Consider the following 15,618-nt stretch of genomic DNA (forward strand, 5'->3'; position numbering starts at 1 on the left):
TAATTTGGTTTTGTTAATATAGAATATTTTCTTCAATTTAAAGAATTCTATATAATATATAAAGTCCAGTTTTAATTAAACTTTATTGAGTAATTTCCTGATAAGATAACATAATAATTAAATATGTAAAGTAAAACATTATAACTATTGTCTAACATATTCAGATAAAAATATTGATTGTTCTCACTACAGTAAGATAAATCTTCGTGCAACTGTACAAACGAATTTACACAATGTCAAAATCCTAATAAACATCTAATTAACTAACATAATACATTCAAATTCTATGAGTTAATGAATAATATATTTTTCTAGTTATTCGAAAATTATTATATATTATATTAAACAATAATAATAATATATACATTTTATTAATGTTTAATATTTGAATTCATACTTCATTCCCGCCATTTCACAATAGAGACTTCCATTTTATATTCCATCGACCAAAGACAATAGTTATAAATACTACAATTTCAATACAGTTTAAGAAGCGCTGGTTTAGCTTGGTAGCCGATGCTAATATAATGCATAATCTAGAGAGCAGTCTGGCTGCCTCTGTAATGCCACATTCGCATTAAACTAAATTAAATTCAGGAGGACAATCATAGTCCAATTTTGTTACTATAGAATGTAAAGTCACTAAATTAAATTTAAAAATATCATAATTAAATAGGTTATATAGAATGGGTTGATTAGACTATTATGTAATTTGTGGGTCTGGTAGCCCAGTTATTTCTAATCTCATTGCTATTCTTGTATCACCGACTTTCTTTTGTCACGATGTTTGTTCGTTATGGTTAATGTTATTGGAGTATTAAATATTCCAGGGAAAAAGCTCGTAATATCCTATATATTACGAGTTTTTTCCCTGGAATATTTATGGCTGGCTCTATTGCTAGTTTCAGGCATTCCGGGAACTGCTTTTTTGTAGATGCCTACATTAGCAAAGAAATCTATAGTCAATATATGAACTTTGTGCGTGGATGAATCAATCCATCAGATAACTCATACCTGTCATTTTATAGGTGTAGGTACATTTCTAGTATTGATAAGATAGGTGTATATTAATATATAATTTCATTTTATACGTAAAATGCATATATCTTATAAAATTGCGGCAATAAAATGAAAGTAATACAAACAAGCAATTCGCGGCACAGTTCCGATGGATTCCTCTCGACTTGTCTGTTAAGTTTTCGAGAGCTCAGTTGTAGTAGGTACTACTACATCAGACAAAATTATTTGAAGTCGCCTTCAGAGCTAGTGTTCAATTCGGCTATGTATTCGTAACGTCCTCAATACAATGAAATATTTAAAATATATGTAAAACACAGTATTTTACATGTATTTTAAAAGTTTATCAATACTCTTAATTATTTTACGTGTTGTATACTATATGTAGATGCAATGGGCATTCCAGATATATATAATATGTATTGAAAAAAGTTAAAGAATATTCTACTCTGAAAGGAAACACTTTCCGCCAATATTATATGTATATTAAAACGATTTGACAATATATACCTGTAGTAGTTCGTTTTTCTTTAACTTCAATCTTATAGTTTCATATCTTAAACACATCTTATTCGATTTTAATTAATGTATTTTTACTGGATTTATTATTTATTTTATTTGTTGATGATTATTTTGGTCACAAATTAATGCGGTTTGCAAGTGTTACATTTACAATATATATATATTAACAAGTGTAAGTGTAAGTAATATGTATAAGTGTTAAAGAGCCCAGTGTGTGAGTAGTGTTCACATATAATTGTAAAGCGTGAATGTTTCAAAACTGTCCATTTGTGTCTTACACATACATATACACTCCTGGCAAGACCGTCTCACTGCTTTGGAACTCTAAACAGCTGCTCACGGAAAGCGTGCTCTATCAACGTACTCATTGTTACCGTCTTTACTCGTAATGTAACATTCTTGTTTTAATATAGTCATATCAAAATTAGGTAGTTACCTAGTTGATCAAAAGTCTTCTCAGAATTTTGGCGGAAGACAACGATAACAAATGATAATGCGTAATATCTGGTAACTAGGTATAATAATAATCGAACAAAGACTTCTAAAAGCTTATAGTTATGGTAATGCTTTAGTATCTATCAAAAATGTACAATACTTATTATACTCCTAAAGTTCATTGTTTTTACCTAATATACTAATACAACTTAAACAATATCTATTGTATAATTTGCATTATCTATAAAACTAGTAGTAAAGCTAGTACATAAAAATAGTAGTCATTTATAATGTTATATCTATTTTAGTTTTATACATTGATAGAAATTCCAAGTGATAGGCATTCATACCGCCGGATTCAAGATGCCGGACATAACTGTCTCAATCTATCTGATGCGTTCAGTAGCGATTGATTCGTAATCGATAGATTCGTTTATCATTTGTCTATGCTTTCAAATGATATCTAATTTATATTACATTAATATTACATAACCTTAACACACTTAAGTAAATTCATAACATGGATAGTTCTATGATGCCAGAATTATAAAACATTCAGGAATCGTTCGAAAGTTATACAATTTATTATTTATTTAAATATACCTATCTTACGAAATGTTATTAGTCAAGTACCAACTTTTAGATATCAAGTATCTACTAAGGTTATATGTCTGATAAAACTGAGTCAAATTGATTTCATAGGAAGATTATCAATTTGTAATAACAATTCGTCAGAATTAGTAGTTTTGGTAGATATTGTTGTTAGTGAATAAATAATAACAACTTTGCATGATAAACTCCAGGTTTAATGCTTAATTTTGGAACTATTGATACAAAATGTAAATTACGGTTGAGGACGCAAGTAAAAGAACAAGTGGAATAAATGTTAATTTGTACCTAGAGTTATAAAAGCATAGAAACACTTGGTGTATTATTTTATATTTACAATATAAAATAATAATATCTCTTATATTAAAACAACGCGAAAACAGCGCGCTTGTAAATGCTTTTAATAATGATTATAGACTGAAACATCTTTACATAGTATAAAATTAAGTCGCTGTTTGTTCACGTATATCTTTTAAATTACGCATCGGATTTTAAAGCAGTTTCCAGCAAAAGATAAAGGTAAGGTTTGTACGTTATAACACAAAGTGGGAGAAATTAAAAGAGCCGAGGCGCGTGGCTAGTAATGTATAAAACGTTTACTTATCATATACTATGCTACTGTAATAGTTTCGGGATGTGACGTACATAGATTACGTTGCTAGCAAGTCGCAATCTCAGCATCCAATAGGACGCCGACCTAGATTACAGCTATATCCCGCCATTGTCTATGCAAATTTGCAACTTGCAGGCAGATGGTCTCCACTAGACAGTATATTATGTGTATTTATCGGTCCACGGGGTAAGATTGCTTCTTACCAGATAGAAGTCGCTAGTGTAGCTAAAGTACCCGATTTAGGATGAAATTCTTATAGCCATTTGGTTTAATATTGTATTTCTTTCATTCGCACGCAGTAATAAGACTTTGTTTAATGTCTCCATGCGAATTATAATGTAAGTGATGCTGATTTATACTTTAAAAGTAATAATTAATGAAAAAGTGTCAGAATATTGCGAACATACTAATATATATAAAGATAATAAACACGAATGTATGTCTGTCTGTTTGTCATCTTTACACGACTAAACGGTTGAAGAGATCTTCACGAAATTTGGATGAAAATAGTATAGTATAACGACAGACACTTTTATCTCAAAAAGAGCAAACAATATGGCGGTTTACAGCTAGTATTCTAGGTCTTGTCGAGAAAAATTCTTTGTGGTATTAAACAGATACGGGTTGAATATCGTAGACAGTCTAATAGGTAGAAAATAATGACTCAATTATTTCACTGTTTTATATCACTTATATTATGAACCGATGAGACACGGTAATGTATCACAGCTCGTTTATTCTTCAACTAGTCGTTACAAAAAGTGTGGCTTACCCTAAACTTATTACTAAAATATCTACCTACATGACATAAACTTGAAAGTTTGTCATTATGGATGTATAGATGGATGGATGAATGTTTGTTACTTTTGCACGGATTTTGATGAAACTTTACAGTTCCTTATACATCACAATAACATATAGGCAACAAATTTTACGCGAGTGAACCGCGGGCACAGTTAGTTTACACATACATATATAATGTTAGATTGTTGCAGCAAATTTCATGCCAGTGAAACCGAAACTACTTTTTATATAATGTTATGATTGTTTGTACAGATCTTGAATTAAGTCAGTAGGTACACTTAGTACCCGTAATTTTATTGTTCAACAAAACTTTTATATTCTGTTCACATCACGATACGTGGTGGTGTATTGTACCACGTAACAGTATAACTTTTGGCGGTGTGCCAAAACAGTTGAGCCACAAGTGTCAGACGCAGACTGCAACTTGGCATCTTCCCTTGCGACAGATAGGTAATTGGGCGATGGAAACGGGGACACAGATTCCTTAATTATCGCAGTTCAGTGAATATAATCTTGAAGAAGAATAAATTAATGTTATAATAATAAAATACGTAAAACATAATTTTTAATTAAATAATTGTAATTAATTAGAGTTATATGTAAGTGTCATAAGGTAGAATTGTTTATTATAATATAATCGTCAATATCATCAGTAAAAAAAATCCATGTAGGATTGGGATTACGCTTAGTATCTAGGTTTAGTTTAGAATTCTTTACTTTTTGTAGGAATCTTATATTTTAAATGATGTACTTAATTGTTATCATTCTACAAATTTATAATATACATTGCGTTTTACACGTGAAAAGGTGTTTTTGAGTGCATTCATAAAATAAAAAAAAATTGTTCCCGCTTCATAATGGTTTAGATGTAAATTTATTAATATATAAATTAATTATAGGTATGTAAATATTCGGCATAAAACCATTACAAGGAATAAGATTCTATTGAAAACTAAATAAACTCCGAATAAAATTAGTATAGATATTAATGTACAAACATTTTGTTGTATGGCGTTGACATTTAAATGAGAAAGTACTTGCTGGGCACAAAAAGATTAAAAAAATAATCCACTCTTGGTCCGCGTCCTCATAACTACAGTATGCAATTGTAAATTGCATTAGGTATTGCCGACGACGGCTCCCTCGTTCTTCACCACCCGCCGCGTCGGGAAGGGATCCTTTTCAATCCACCCCCTCGTTGTCCAAATGCTCGCTGTCTCCCTGGTGATATTATTATTGAATTTTTTGATAATGGCAACTTTTTATAATTTATTTTTAAATTAAGAATGGGAGGGTCGGTCGGTTTGGATGTTAAATGCAGTAGGTACAGATAAATTAAGACCCATTTAAATCATATAAACAGGTAACAATATATTTTTTATCTAAATTATATGTCACAGGTATAATTTATATTAAAAGTCACCATTTAAAAAATTACCATACTGGCGACCTACCGGCGTCGAATATCACCGTTTATCAACGTTTAGTACCTATAAACGGTTCGGAAGAAGTGCCCGAAATATTTAGAGTAAGCCAAGAAACGAATATACACTTACTGTATACATATATATATTTAGAGTAAAATATTTATTATTATAGATTAATTTAGATGAAGATGCCTTTTCTCACTACAAAACGTTGACTGAGGCAACTAAAACAAATTAACGTAATAGCCTAAACGTTATCGCAGGTTTACTGTGACCAAACAATGTTTTACCATGTTGGACAGGCGTCACATATCATATGTACAGACCACTGGGAACATTAACACGAGTAGGTAGAATATCCATAACAGTGACCATATTTTGACTTAAAACGGGACATATTCGTATTTTCACTCAAAACGGGGTATAATTAAATTGCTACGGAGAAATAAACCGAATACCAGCCTTGGCTCTGAATGAAAAAAACTTTCTGTTCATTTATCTATATTTTTTATTTATTTGCTTTATTAATATGTAAAATGTGATGCAAAGGGTGGTCGTAATGCTATGCATCCTTTGGGAAGTGCAGAGATACACGATCGTGATTTATCATTAATTGTGCAATTATTTACAAACTTTTAAAACTAATAAAATTGCGATTAGTAAAATTGGGACAATTTTGGCTTCTATGCTCTTTTCGGGACCGCAAACCGTAAAAGATGGTCTCGTTTAAAACGGTGCGTATGGTCACTTCAACTATACAGCACCCTCACCACCTACATTTCAATGTTTTCCCACGAGGTTACATTACTCAGCTTCATAAGATATTCAAATTGGTAAAGTGGTGTGGTATTAGTAGTTTCATAAAAAGCTGAGCCAGCGACAAAGTACTTATACATTATATTAGAAATAAAAGTAGATTATAATTATAAGTAAACTACATGTTATGCAGTGTTTGCTATATAATATAGCTGTGAATATAAAATATAGCTGTGAAAACAACATTTCCATCGGTTAATCCGTTTCTGCGATTGATTTTTCTACAGGCGAACAGACAAAAATTCCAATAAATATTTTTGTGATCCCTTTATCATAATAATGATGAGTACTAATTGTTTCTTTAACATATAATGTAGGTCTCGCCTCGTATATAAATCTAATTATTATTTCTATGATAACATAGGTAGGTTACCTACTGCTTCTCTAATTTCCGGAAGCTATTTTCATTGCTGAAATGATTTAGTTGTGTAAATATCCTTTATAACTGCGTGCGTGGGTGAGTGGGAGATATCTTTTAGTCTACCTACTCAGCTTTGCAATAGAGTGTAACAACGAAAATAACATTAATGATGTGGTTAATATACCCAAACCACAAAAGTAATTTCAATGTTGAATGAGTTCATATTACAAGACAATGAGAAGATCAAATTGGTAATGAATAAGTAACTATTCAAGTTTCCTGTGCATATTAAAATTACATAATTAGTATGTTATTTAGTAACTTACATTTGAGCAAAATAATATAGAATTATAATAATAAAGACTTGCAATTGGAACAGGATTTCCCAAAATTGGAAAATCTAAATGGGTTATTACCCTAGAATTAATGTCAAAAATTTTATTCTTAAGATTCGCTGAAACATACATTTACATAGTATCTATAAAAATGGGTTTGTGAGTTCAGTTGAAATTAAATTAACCTCAGAATTTAATTCCAATTCGAGATAATTAATGAATACTAAAAATTTGTTAACTATGTGTACTTATTACACATTGTACATTTATTGATATTTTCCTCTTACTATGAACATCCTTTGATTCAGTTCTTGTGATCTTTTATTTGATTCATATTAAAAAAGACAATTTAATATATATGATATAAAGTAACAACATTCTACGCTATTCCAAACAATTATTATCGGTCTGATAGTTTCAGTTTCCCAAACCAAGAGGTAAAAGTTTCGATTGAATATCAAATAAATATAAATTCTTAATTTTAGATTCTTACCAGACTTTCTTAGACCAGGCAAATAGCGTGATTGTGTGCTAACATTCAACAAGGTATCGTATAAATTGAATATCTATAGAACTTCAGATCCCACTTCAACATCATTTTCTCTAAGGTAATGGAGATTCCAGCCTATCAGTTCCTATCTCATCATATATAGATATCATAAAAGCATTAGTATATTTTCACGTGGGAGGGTAACTTTATCTATCACACGGGGCTAGGTCGTTGACTGAACGTTTCGATAGCAACCCTGTTGAATATTGAATGTTATTACTTTATGTATTTCATTCACAATATGAAAGAGATTTTGTGTAGACTAAAAACAACATTATAAAAGGTTAATAATACAATAATATTTATGTATTTGTTATTAGTAATAATATTGTTATTTTAGGCATAGTTATATTTTAAAACTCTTGACTAATATGATATATGCTTTAAATAAATAGTTAAAATCTTTATTCATATTAAAACATATTTTCATGCTATGTATAAACAAATACGTATAAGAATAAAAAAAAACACAAATACACTTTTAATTATAATCGTAAAATGGGAACCTTATGGTTTGCATTTTTATATAAACAATTTATGTGCCACCGTGATATGTGTCTATTCAGTAATTATTTTGCTCGACGAGAACACACTGATTTGCAGTATTTGTAAATAGATACTAAAATACATATACAATTATGAAAGTAGATTATAACAAATGAAATATAAATTGTATTCTAGGTGTCAGGGCACTGATGGCGTTTATATTGCCATTTTACGCAAATCCATAACACATTGTAACATGTGTTTTGGTTGTGAGAGTGAAATTACAGGGTACAAATGACATCTCATTCCACTGGAATCTATCGTTATGCATGTACATAAGGGACCTCTACCACTTTTGTTTGTTTATTTTTACTTTTTTGCTATTCTACTTGCAAAAATAAAAAAAACCAAGGCTAGTGGTCTCGCGCTTTGAAGATGTTGGTGGAGATCTGAGCTCCACGCGTCATAAAACTCGCATTGTGACTGGACTTCAATTGTTCAACCCTCAATAATTTTGGTTTAAATGTAGATAGTGTTCTACTATTACTATTAAAGAAGAATATTATTAAATCTAAACAAATAGTACTACTCTTGACTGGTGATATTATATGAATATAAGATGTGTGTAGAGAAGGAAAAAATAAATAGTTGCGTCTAGACGCGAGGCGCCGGACAACAATTTTATTGTATTGAAAATGCACTTCGCGGAGAAGACTATTTTAAAATGAGCGCAGACGCTTCCTGATCCATTCATTTGTCGGACACGTTGATTGTACGCGTAGGTCGTTAGTTGTCAACGCTATTTTTTGCTGCAAACTGCACAGTCGATAATGGTAGCCAGTAAAAACATATAAACTCCAATGAAAGCAGCTATTTTTTTTCTATTTTCAATTGCCATTTATAGCTGGAAAACTCATATAAATATTTCGTAGAAAAGTAAATGACTTATGTGGTACGTATATGTGTAAGTGTAAATAGTAGATACTAGTAATTTTCTGATATTTGTTTAATTAGATGAACTTGTTATGTACCTATGTATTTGTAATGGTAAGTGTATATATATTTATTAGTAATAGTAGTACCTAAGTGTAAGGAAATTAACACACCGCTTTTGTTTTAAATTAGCATGTAAGACCTACAGTATAATAAAAGTAAAACAGAAATCTCGGTTATTTACAGTTATTGCATAGATTTAAAAGAAGGACGTTTTCAAATATTTTTGTGTTTATGCATTTACGGAATATAGAGCGCATTAGGTACTATAATACTAATGATATAACGTAAAGTTGTGATAAAAGGTGTGTCGCGTTAATTTTTATTATCTGTGGCTTTCAATGACATGATGTGTGTAGATTTTTGTTTACGCGGGAACATAAAAAAAAACTATTCGTGTTATTCATATAATTTAGTTTCTTTTCATATAAGTAATCCCTAATATATTTTGAATTCTTTCTGATTAGGAGATTCCTTAATTAGACAATGTTTAGACAAGCTGTGTATATGTTGTTATTATATTAAAAATTGTAATACTTTAATCTGAAAATGAGTTGTGTATCTGATACTATTTTAATGTATATGAAATCGCACCAACCAGTGACCTATCTCGTTACTTGTACCCCATATATGATTCAAAGATTCATGGTGATCGCCTTCTCACTTTGTGAAGATCGTTGCGTATTTTTTGTGGAACAAAATTATAGTTGTTTGCGAAGTCCCAATATATTGAAATCCCAAACGATGTAGAGCGGATGTAAATACCGGAATATAAAACTGAAATAAAAATATAGGACTGTATATAGGGGTAGTGGGGTAACATGGGCGCATGCGTGTTAACCCGTCGCGTACTACGTCGGCAGAAGGCGACCTTCGTAGGTCGCCGCCCGCCAGCAGCGCCATTCAGTTCCTTTGCAATCCATTGATTTTCAACCCACATGTTAACAGCTTAAACCACTATTCAACCGTGAAAACTAAGTGAGTATACAGGTTATTATTGCCATTATTAGAAATAATAATTTGACAATCATATTTTATATTAATTGTCTATCTTTATTGAAGCACCCACATCAATGTAGTTTCGCCGGTTTAAAATTGTGTGATAATTAAAATAATGTGTTGTATTTTTATAACAAATTATATTACTCAGTATTATTAGTTGTTACGTGTATTTTTGGCTATTCGTGTTTTCAAGCGGAGCGGTTAAAAAATAACTAAGTAGTTACGTACGCTACCTACTCTGTAGTGAAGGTAAGTAAGATTAGATAATGAGCGATTAAGCAATTTCATTATACTCACACTCGGTGGTCTGCCGGTTAGTACACTGCTTTACTTCCAATGATCGTGAGTTCAATTATGACCACTATGTAAACATGAGCATAATTGTTTGTATTAATATAGGTATTTTCTATATATACTATTTTTTTTTATATAAAGTAATATGGTTATCGCTTCTTTATGGCGTTGTTGTCATCCTTTTGGCCTATGTCTTATTATTATGTATGCGTATCCAAATTTTTTTTTCTATGTATACTATGTATGTATTTACAAAAAATAGTAATGTATTTAAGTATTTCCATCACTTGTCTAGTAACCATAACGCAAGCTCTACTTAGCTTGAGACTGAATGACAGTGTGAGATGTCGAAGGTTATTATTATTATACTGTTCTTATATTTTTATATAGTTTAGTTAGCTAACGTTCTTGTGGTTTGTAAGTCTTAAGTTATTTACAATTAATCATCTTTATATACTTTGTTATATTTAATTAAAACAAATGAACTCATTAATTGTTTATTCCAAGCGATCACATTATTTTTATTGTGCCACGCGTGACTTCTGAATTTGGCGCCAGTCGCGTCTATACACAGATCTCTAGTTAACCACAATTTTTAATATAAGTACTCAGTGCCAGGCCGGTGTCGAATATACCTAATTACTATTTGAAAATACTTTCCAAGTGGAAAATTGTAATTGGTATATTATTAAAGGCAAAATAATAATTCATATACATTTTTTGACACTCATCATATTATCCACACACATCATATCGGTAAGGATATCCTTTGGAAAGTTTACACTCTATCTTGTGGAGATAAAGTCGCTTCTATATGCTTCAATTCTTGTCCCTGACCAATGAAAAAAAGAAATAATCTTGACAACAAATTGGCAGAGCAGCAATATTATGTAGGTGCACAAATTAGTTAGATGTATACAAATATGTGACTATTTTCATTTAAAAAGTGTCTGCGAATATAATTCATATGAAATTATATGAAGTATTGTACTTCATATAAATTATGTTCGTACTAGACAGGTATATGAACTATTGTTTTTCGACCTAGAAATGTTGTATTCCTTTTAGATGTTTTGTCATTTTATTAAGAATCACGACGTAGAGGAAAATAATTAATTTGTAGGTACAATATTACTTTAAAAGGAAAACATATGTAGTTGATCAGTCATGTAATTAGCATTATGGATCAGTGACAAAACAAAAATGGAAGCATGACGTGTATATGAGACGAATAATAAAAATGGATGAATAAAGAACGTATTTATAATTTAAACTGTTATTAACTATTTATAAAGCAACTGTTAAGATTTATCGCGAAAATGATGGATAGAAGAAAATAATAATTACACACAGAGAACCCGATCATAAGACGTAGCAGTTTTGGTATTGGAAATCTTCATTACATTAATTCTATTCTTAACTGAGCTTAGGTTGTTTTTATTAGTTGCTATTTTTAATAATATTTTTAACTATCTTCAATTGAGAATATCAAAAACTTAACAGTTGTTACGTTTCCTTTTTTTTTATAATGTTATTGATAAATCGCCAAACAGTCTTCTGTTTAAGTAATACTCTAGGGTGTACTAAGTTTTATTTAACATGGTGTTATACCATAGTTTGGGTAGTTTAAAAACTCAAAACATATAAATTAAATTGGACGGAAAAATTTGAATGAGTGCTTATTCATTCACAGTTCACCTTATACATTTTTACTCTGTTTCAACGTTTGTAACGGCGTCGTAAAAAGTTTGATCAGTTCCTTATTTATTCTACATTACTCATTTCATTATACTTGTTTGTCCATTGGTCTGTGAATTAAAGGTCAGACAATGACCTCACTCATACGGTTACGTGCATGGAGAATGTTGAGATGATCGGCCTGCGCCCGCGCAATGGCTGCCAATTCCGTGAATATTGTGCAGTATGATTCATAGGATCCGGCTTATCTTCTTCGCATATCCCATAGAGCATAGACTAAGTTACTTATAGAAAAGGCAACTCGTTATGAAATATACTGGCTGAAAGAAAGTGTATTTTTACATAATGGTAATTTTACCTTTAGGTACTGTTACTCCAAAGACGATAAATAATATTATGATACATTTCTATAATTAATAGCCTGATATGATTATCTTATTATTATTGAAATTAGATAGGTAAATACAGTCACTTTGAAGAATATGTAAACAATTTTGTAATTCATGTCATATTATTGTATTGGACAATAATGGTATTGTGCTTGCAACCACAGGCAATACGCAAGCAGCACACGTTGAATATGGGGTAAAGATAAAGGGAGGTCAGTTAGCCGATTGTGGCGAATTTACGACGAGTCAACCACGATGGTTTCGTAGAGACATGGGCAATTATAACAAACTTAATAGTAACACTGATTCCTAGGAATAGTCATGAGGATTTTTTACTGACATTATTTATATACGTTATATATGTACTAGCTTTTGGCCGCAGCTTCGCTCGCGTTAATTTATCCCCTTAGGGGTGGAATTTATCAAAATCCTTTCTTAGCGGATCCCTACGTAATAACATGCCAAATTTCAGCCCGATCCATCCAGTGGTTTGGGCTGTGCGTTGATAGATCGCTATGTCAGTCACGTTTGAGTTATATATATTTAGATTATTGTCTAGTTAACAAAAATACATTTTATATAGTTTTATCATGTTCTTCTGGTTAAGAAAATTAAACGAAAAATACAAAATACTTCTACAGTTAAAATAGGTTTTTTATATATTTGACTTTTTATGAATAAGAATGGTAGGTTTTGTGCACCGGACATATGTTATGGCTTTAATAATTATTAGATATTACCTTTATAATCATACACTTTGCTGACGTCATCCTTGAATCACGTACTCTGTACGTAGGTATTAAATTAATAGAATAGAATATAACACAATTGTAATATGAATTTATGATTCAAATTCAATTAATTTATTTTGGATGATTATGTCGTGTAGTGTTCTCGGTCAGTGTTATGTCAAACACGTTGCTGTTAAGACGCGTTTGTAATGCGCGGGAAAGTTTGTGAATTGTTGTAAAGTATATATAGAGTTATATACTTAATTTGTTGTTAAAAGTGGCGGAATTTTGAATGTTAGATATTGTGATCATGTGCAATTGTAAAGGATCTTATTATTATGTGCGCGTCACTGGACATGATGTGTCACAAAAAGTGGTTGGTATACCTAATTGTAATTTAATATGTATTATAAATTTATACATTTATAATATTAGTCATAGATTTTTAAATAATAAGTATTGAATACTTTTAATTAATGATTAATTAAATGAATGAATAGTATATATTATAGTTTTTGTTATTATTATATTTACGTACAGTAATTACAAAAAATATAAATTTATGTTATCGAGAATGTAGTAGGTATGTAAGAAAAGTTAGTTCGTTGAACCTAAGTACTGTTGTGCTATAATAGTGTAGATATTTATTTTAAAAAGGTGATAAATTTGAGAATCTGGCTTAAATGTTGCACAAGCTATTTTAAATATATGTATAGAGAATAGACAGATAAAACTCAAATAATAATAAAAAAAAATAATGGTATAAAATCTTAGATACGTTATTTCTACTCAGCTAAGAATAATTTTTAATGTCCTACACATTATTAAACTATTTTTATTTTTGTCGGTCATTTGAAGGTAATTTTGCGTAGGTAATCTATACATCGATTCGTATAAATAAAATTGGAGTGTCTGTTTGTAATATTGAAATAACGGTGTTTTACCACATGCATATGAATGCATATAAATACGGTACATATACCAAAATAACGTTTTTTACAATTTTTTTCTGTCTGTCTGTTTATTCCGGCTAATCACTGAAATGGCTGAACCGATTTTGACGGGATTTTTATTGGAAGGTAGCTGATGTAATAAGGAATAACTTGGTTACTTTTATTTTAGAAAATATATTTTATTTTAGAGAAATAAAGCTAACTTCCACGCGGAAGAAGTCGCGGGTACAGGTAGGAAATAATATAAGTGATCTAACGAAGCATAAATTCTATATTTTTGGCTCTATGCTTTGTCGGAAACGGACTAGGGCTGCATCAATAACTGGTGTCGCCCACAGTAATATTACAAGCAATGCCGTACTTACCTACCTACGTTGCACAATGCAATCCATCATTAGCGCCTGATTTAGGACCCATTCCGCCTCCGGTGCAGCTGCCACGCTGCAACATATGCACCGCAAAAATAAATGCTAGTGTCGAATTCTAATAAGGACAACATACTTCATACTCAACATTATAAATGGTGCTATTTCGAACTCGTCTTTTAATAGTAGGTTTATAACTTTTGTTTGAAAGAACAACAGTCCCGTTTTTTTCGACTCAATAAAATAATAATTATTACTCTAGATGATCCACACAGCGCTATCTAAACCCATGCTAAGCAGATCTTGTTTTCTAGACAACTGACTGAAAAATTATTTTAGTTATTCAACTATTTATTTATTTAAATACATTTATTTTACATTTGGATACATGATATACATAGAATTACTGAGACCAATAAAAACATCATACGTGAACAAATGTTTGCATATGGAAAGAATCGAACCTCCCACTATCAAAATCAAGCGTTGTGCTAAATCACCGAGGTCGTTAATGTTTAAAGTTAAATTTATTTTTTGTTAACATTATCTATATCTATATGATATTATGTTTTACGCGTTAAATACTTATTTGTTTATATATTGTAAACAATAAATTTTTCTCTACACAATTAGATACAACAGGAACTAAAAAGACTTATCTACGGAATTAATCTTTTTCAATACCAGGCATATTGATTTAAACAAACAAGCAACAACAGATAGTCATGAGACATTTAAATTCTTCAACTGGAAAATTTCTAGAAGATTATAGTAGTCTAAATAAACTAGGTATAATAGCTGAATTGAGAACTTCCTTCTATAAAAAAAAAAGTTCATATGGTAACTACATACTACAATATTCCTACTAAGTACTTTACTAATTTTAAATTTAGAACTCCCTTTCTATTAATAAAATCCCATAGTAGATATCTATGTACAATAATATTTCTACTAATTTATTATTTTCCAATAAAATCTAACAAATTGCTTTTATTGTTGCAGTGCATGGCGCGAGCGTTGTATGACAATATAGCCGAGTCGCCCGACGAGCTGGCCTTCCGTCGTGGCGACCTCCTCACAGTATTGGAGCAAAATACAGGCGGTAGCGAGGGCTGGTGGCTGTGCTCACTTAGAGGCAGACAGGTATATATGAGAAACAATCCGTTTAATTTATTTATGTATAACTGGAGTGGTAAACAAGAGGGCTTATTAAGACAG

The 15,618-nt window shown here is 30.7% G+C and overlaps 1 protein-coding gene across 4 annotated transcripts in view; it reads left to right on the top strand.

Moving 5' to 3' along the window:
- Positions 1-15,618, top strand: part of LOC131848251 (breast cancer anti-estrogen resistance protein 1) — a 64,913-nt gene that overhangs the window by 41,092 nt on the left and 8,203 nt on the right. For 3 of the 4 annotated variants that reach the window (XM_059198049.1, XM_059198050.1, XM_059198052.1), the window contains exon 2: positions 15,403-15,543. In XM_059198049.1, coding sequence (XP_059054032.1) covers positions 15,403-15,543 — 141 coding nt within the window. Of the gene's footprint in view, positions 1-13,270; positions 13,459-15,402; positions 15,544-15,618 lie in introns of those variants that run through there. The other variant, XM_059198048.1, reaches the window with a different exon arrangement.

The sequence above is a fragment of the Achroia grisella genome, unplaced genomic scaffold (assembly GCF_030625045.1).
Source record: "Achroia grisella isolate CSIRO2021 unplaced genomic scaffold, CSIRO_AGI_Agris_v1 utg546, whole genome shotgun sequence".
In the NCBI taxonomy this organism is placed as follows: Eukaryota; Metazoa; Arthropoda; class Insecta; order Lepidoptera; family Pyralidae; genus Achroia; species Achroia grisella.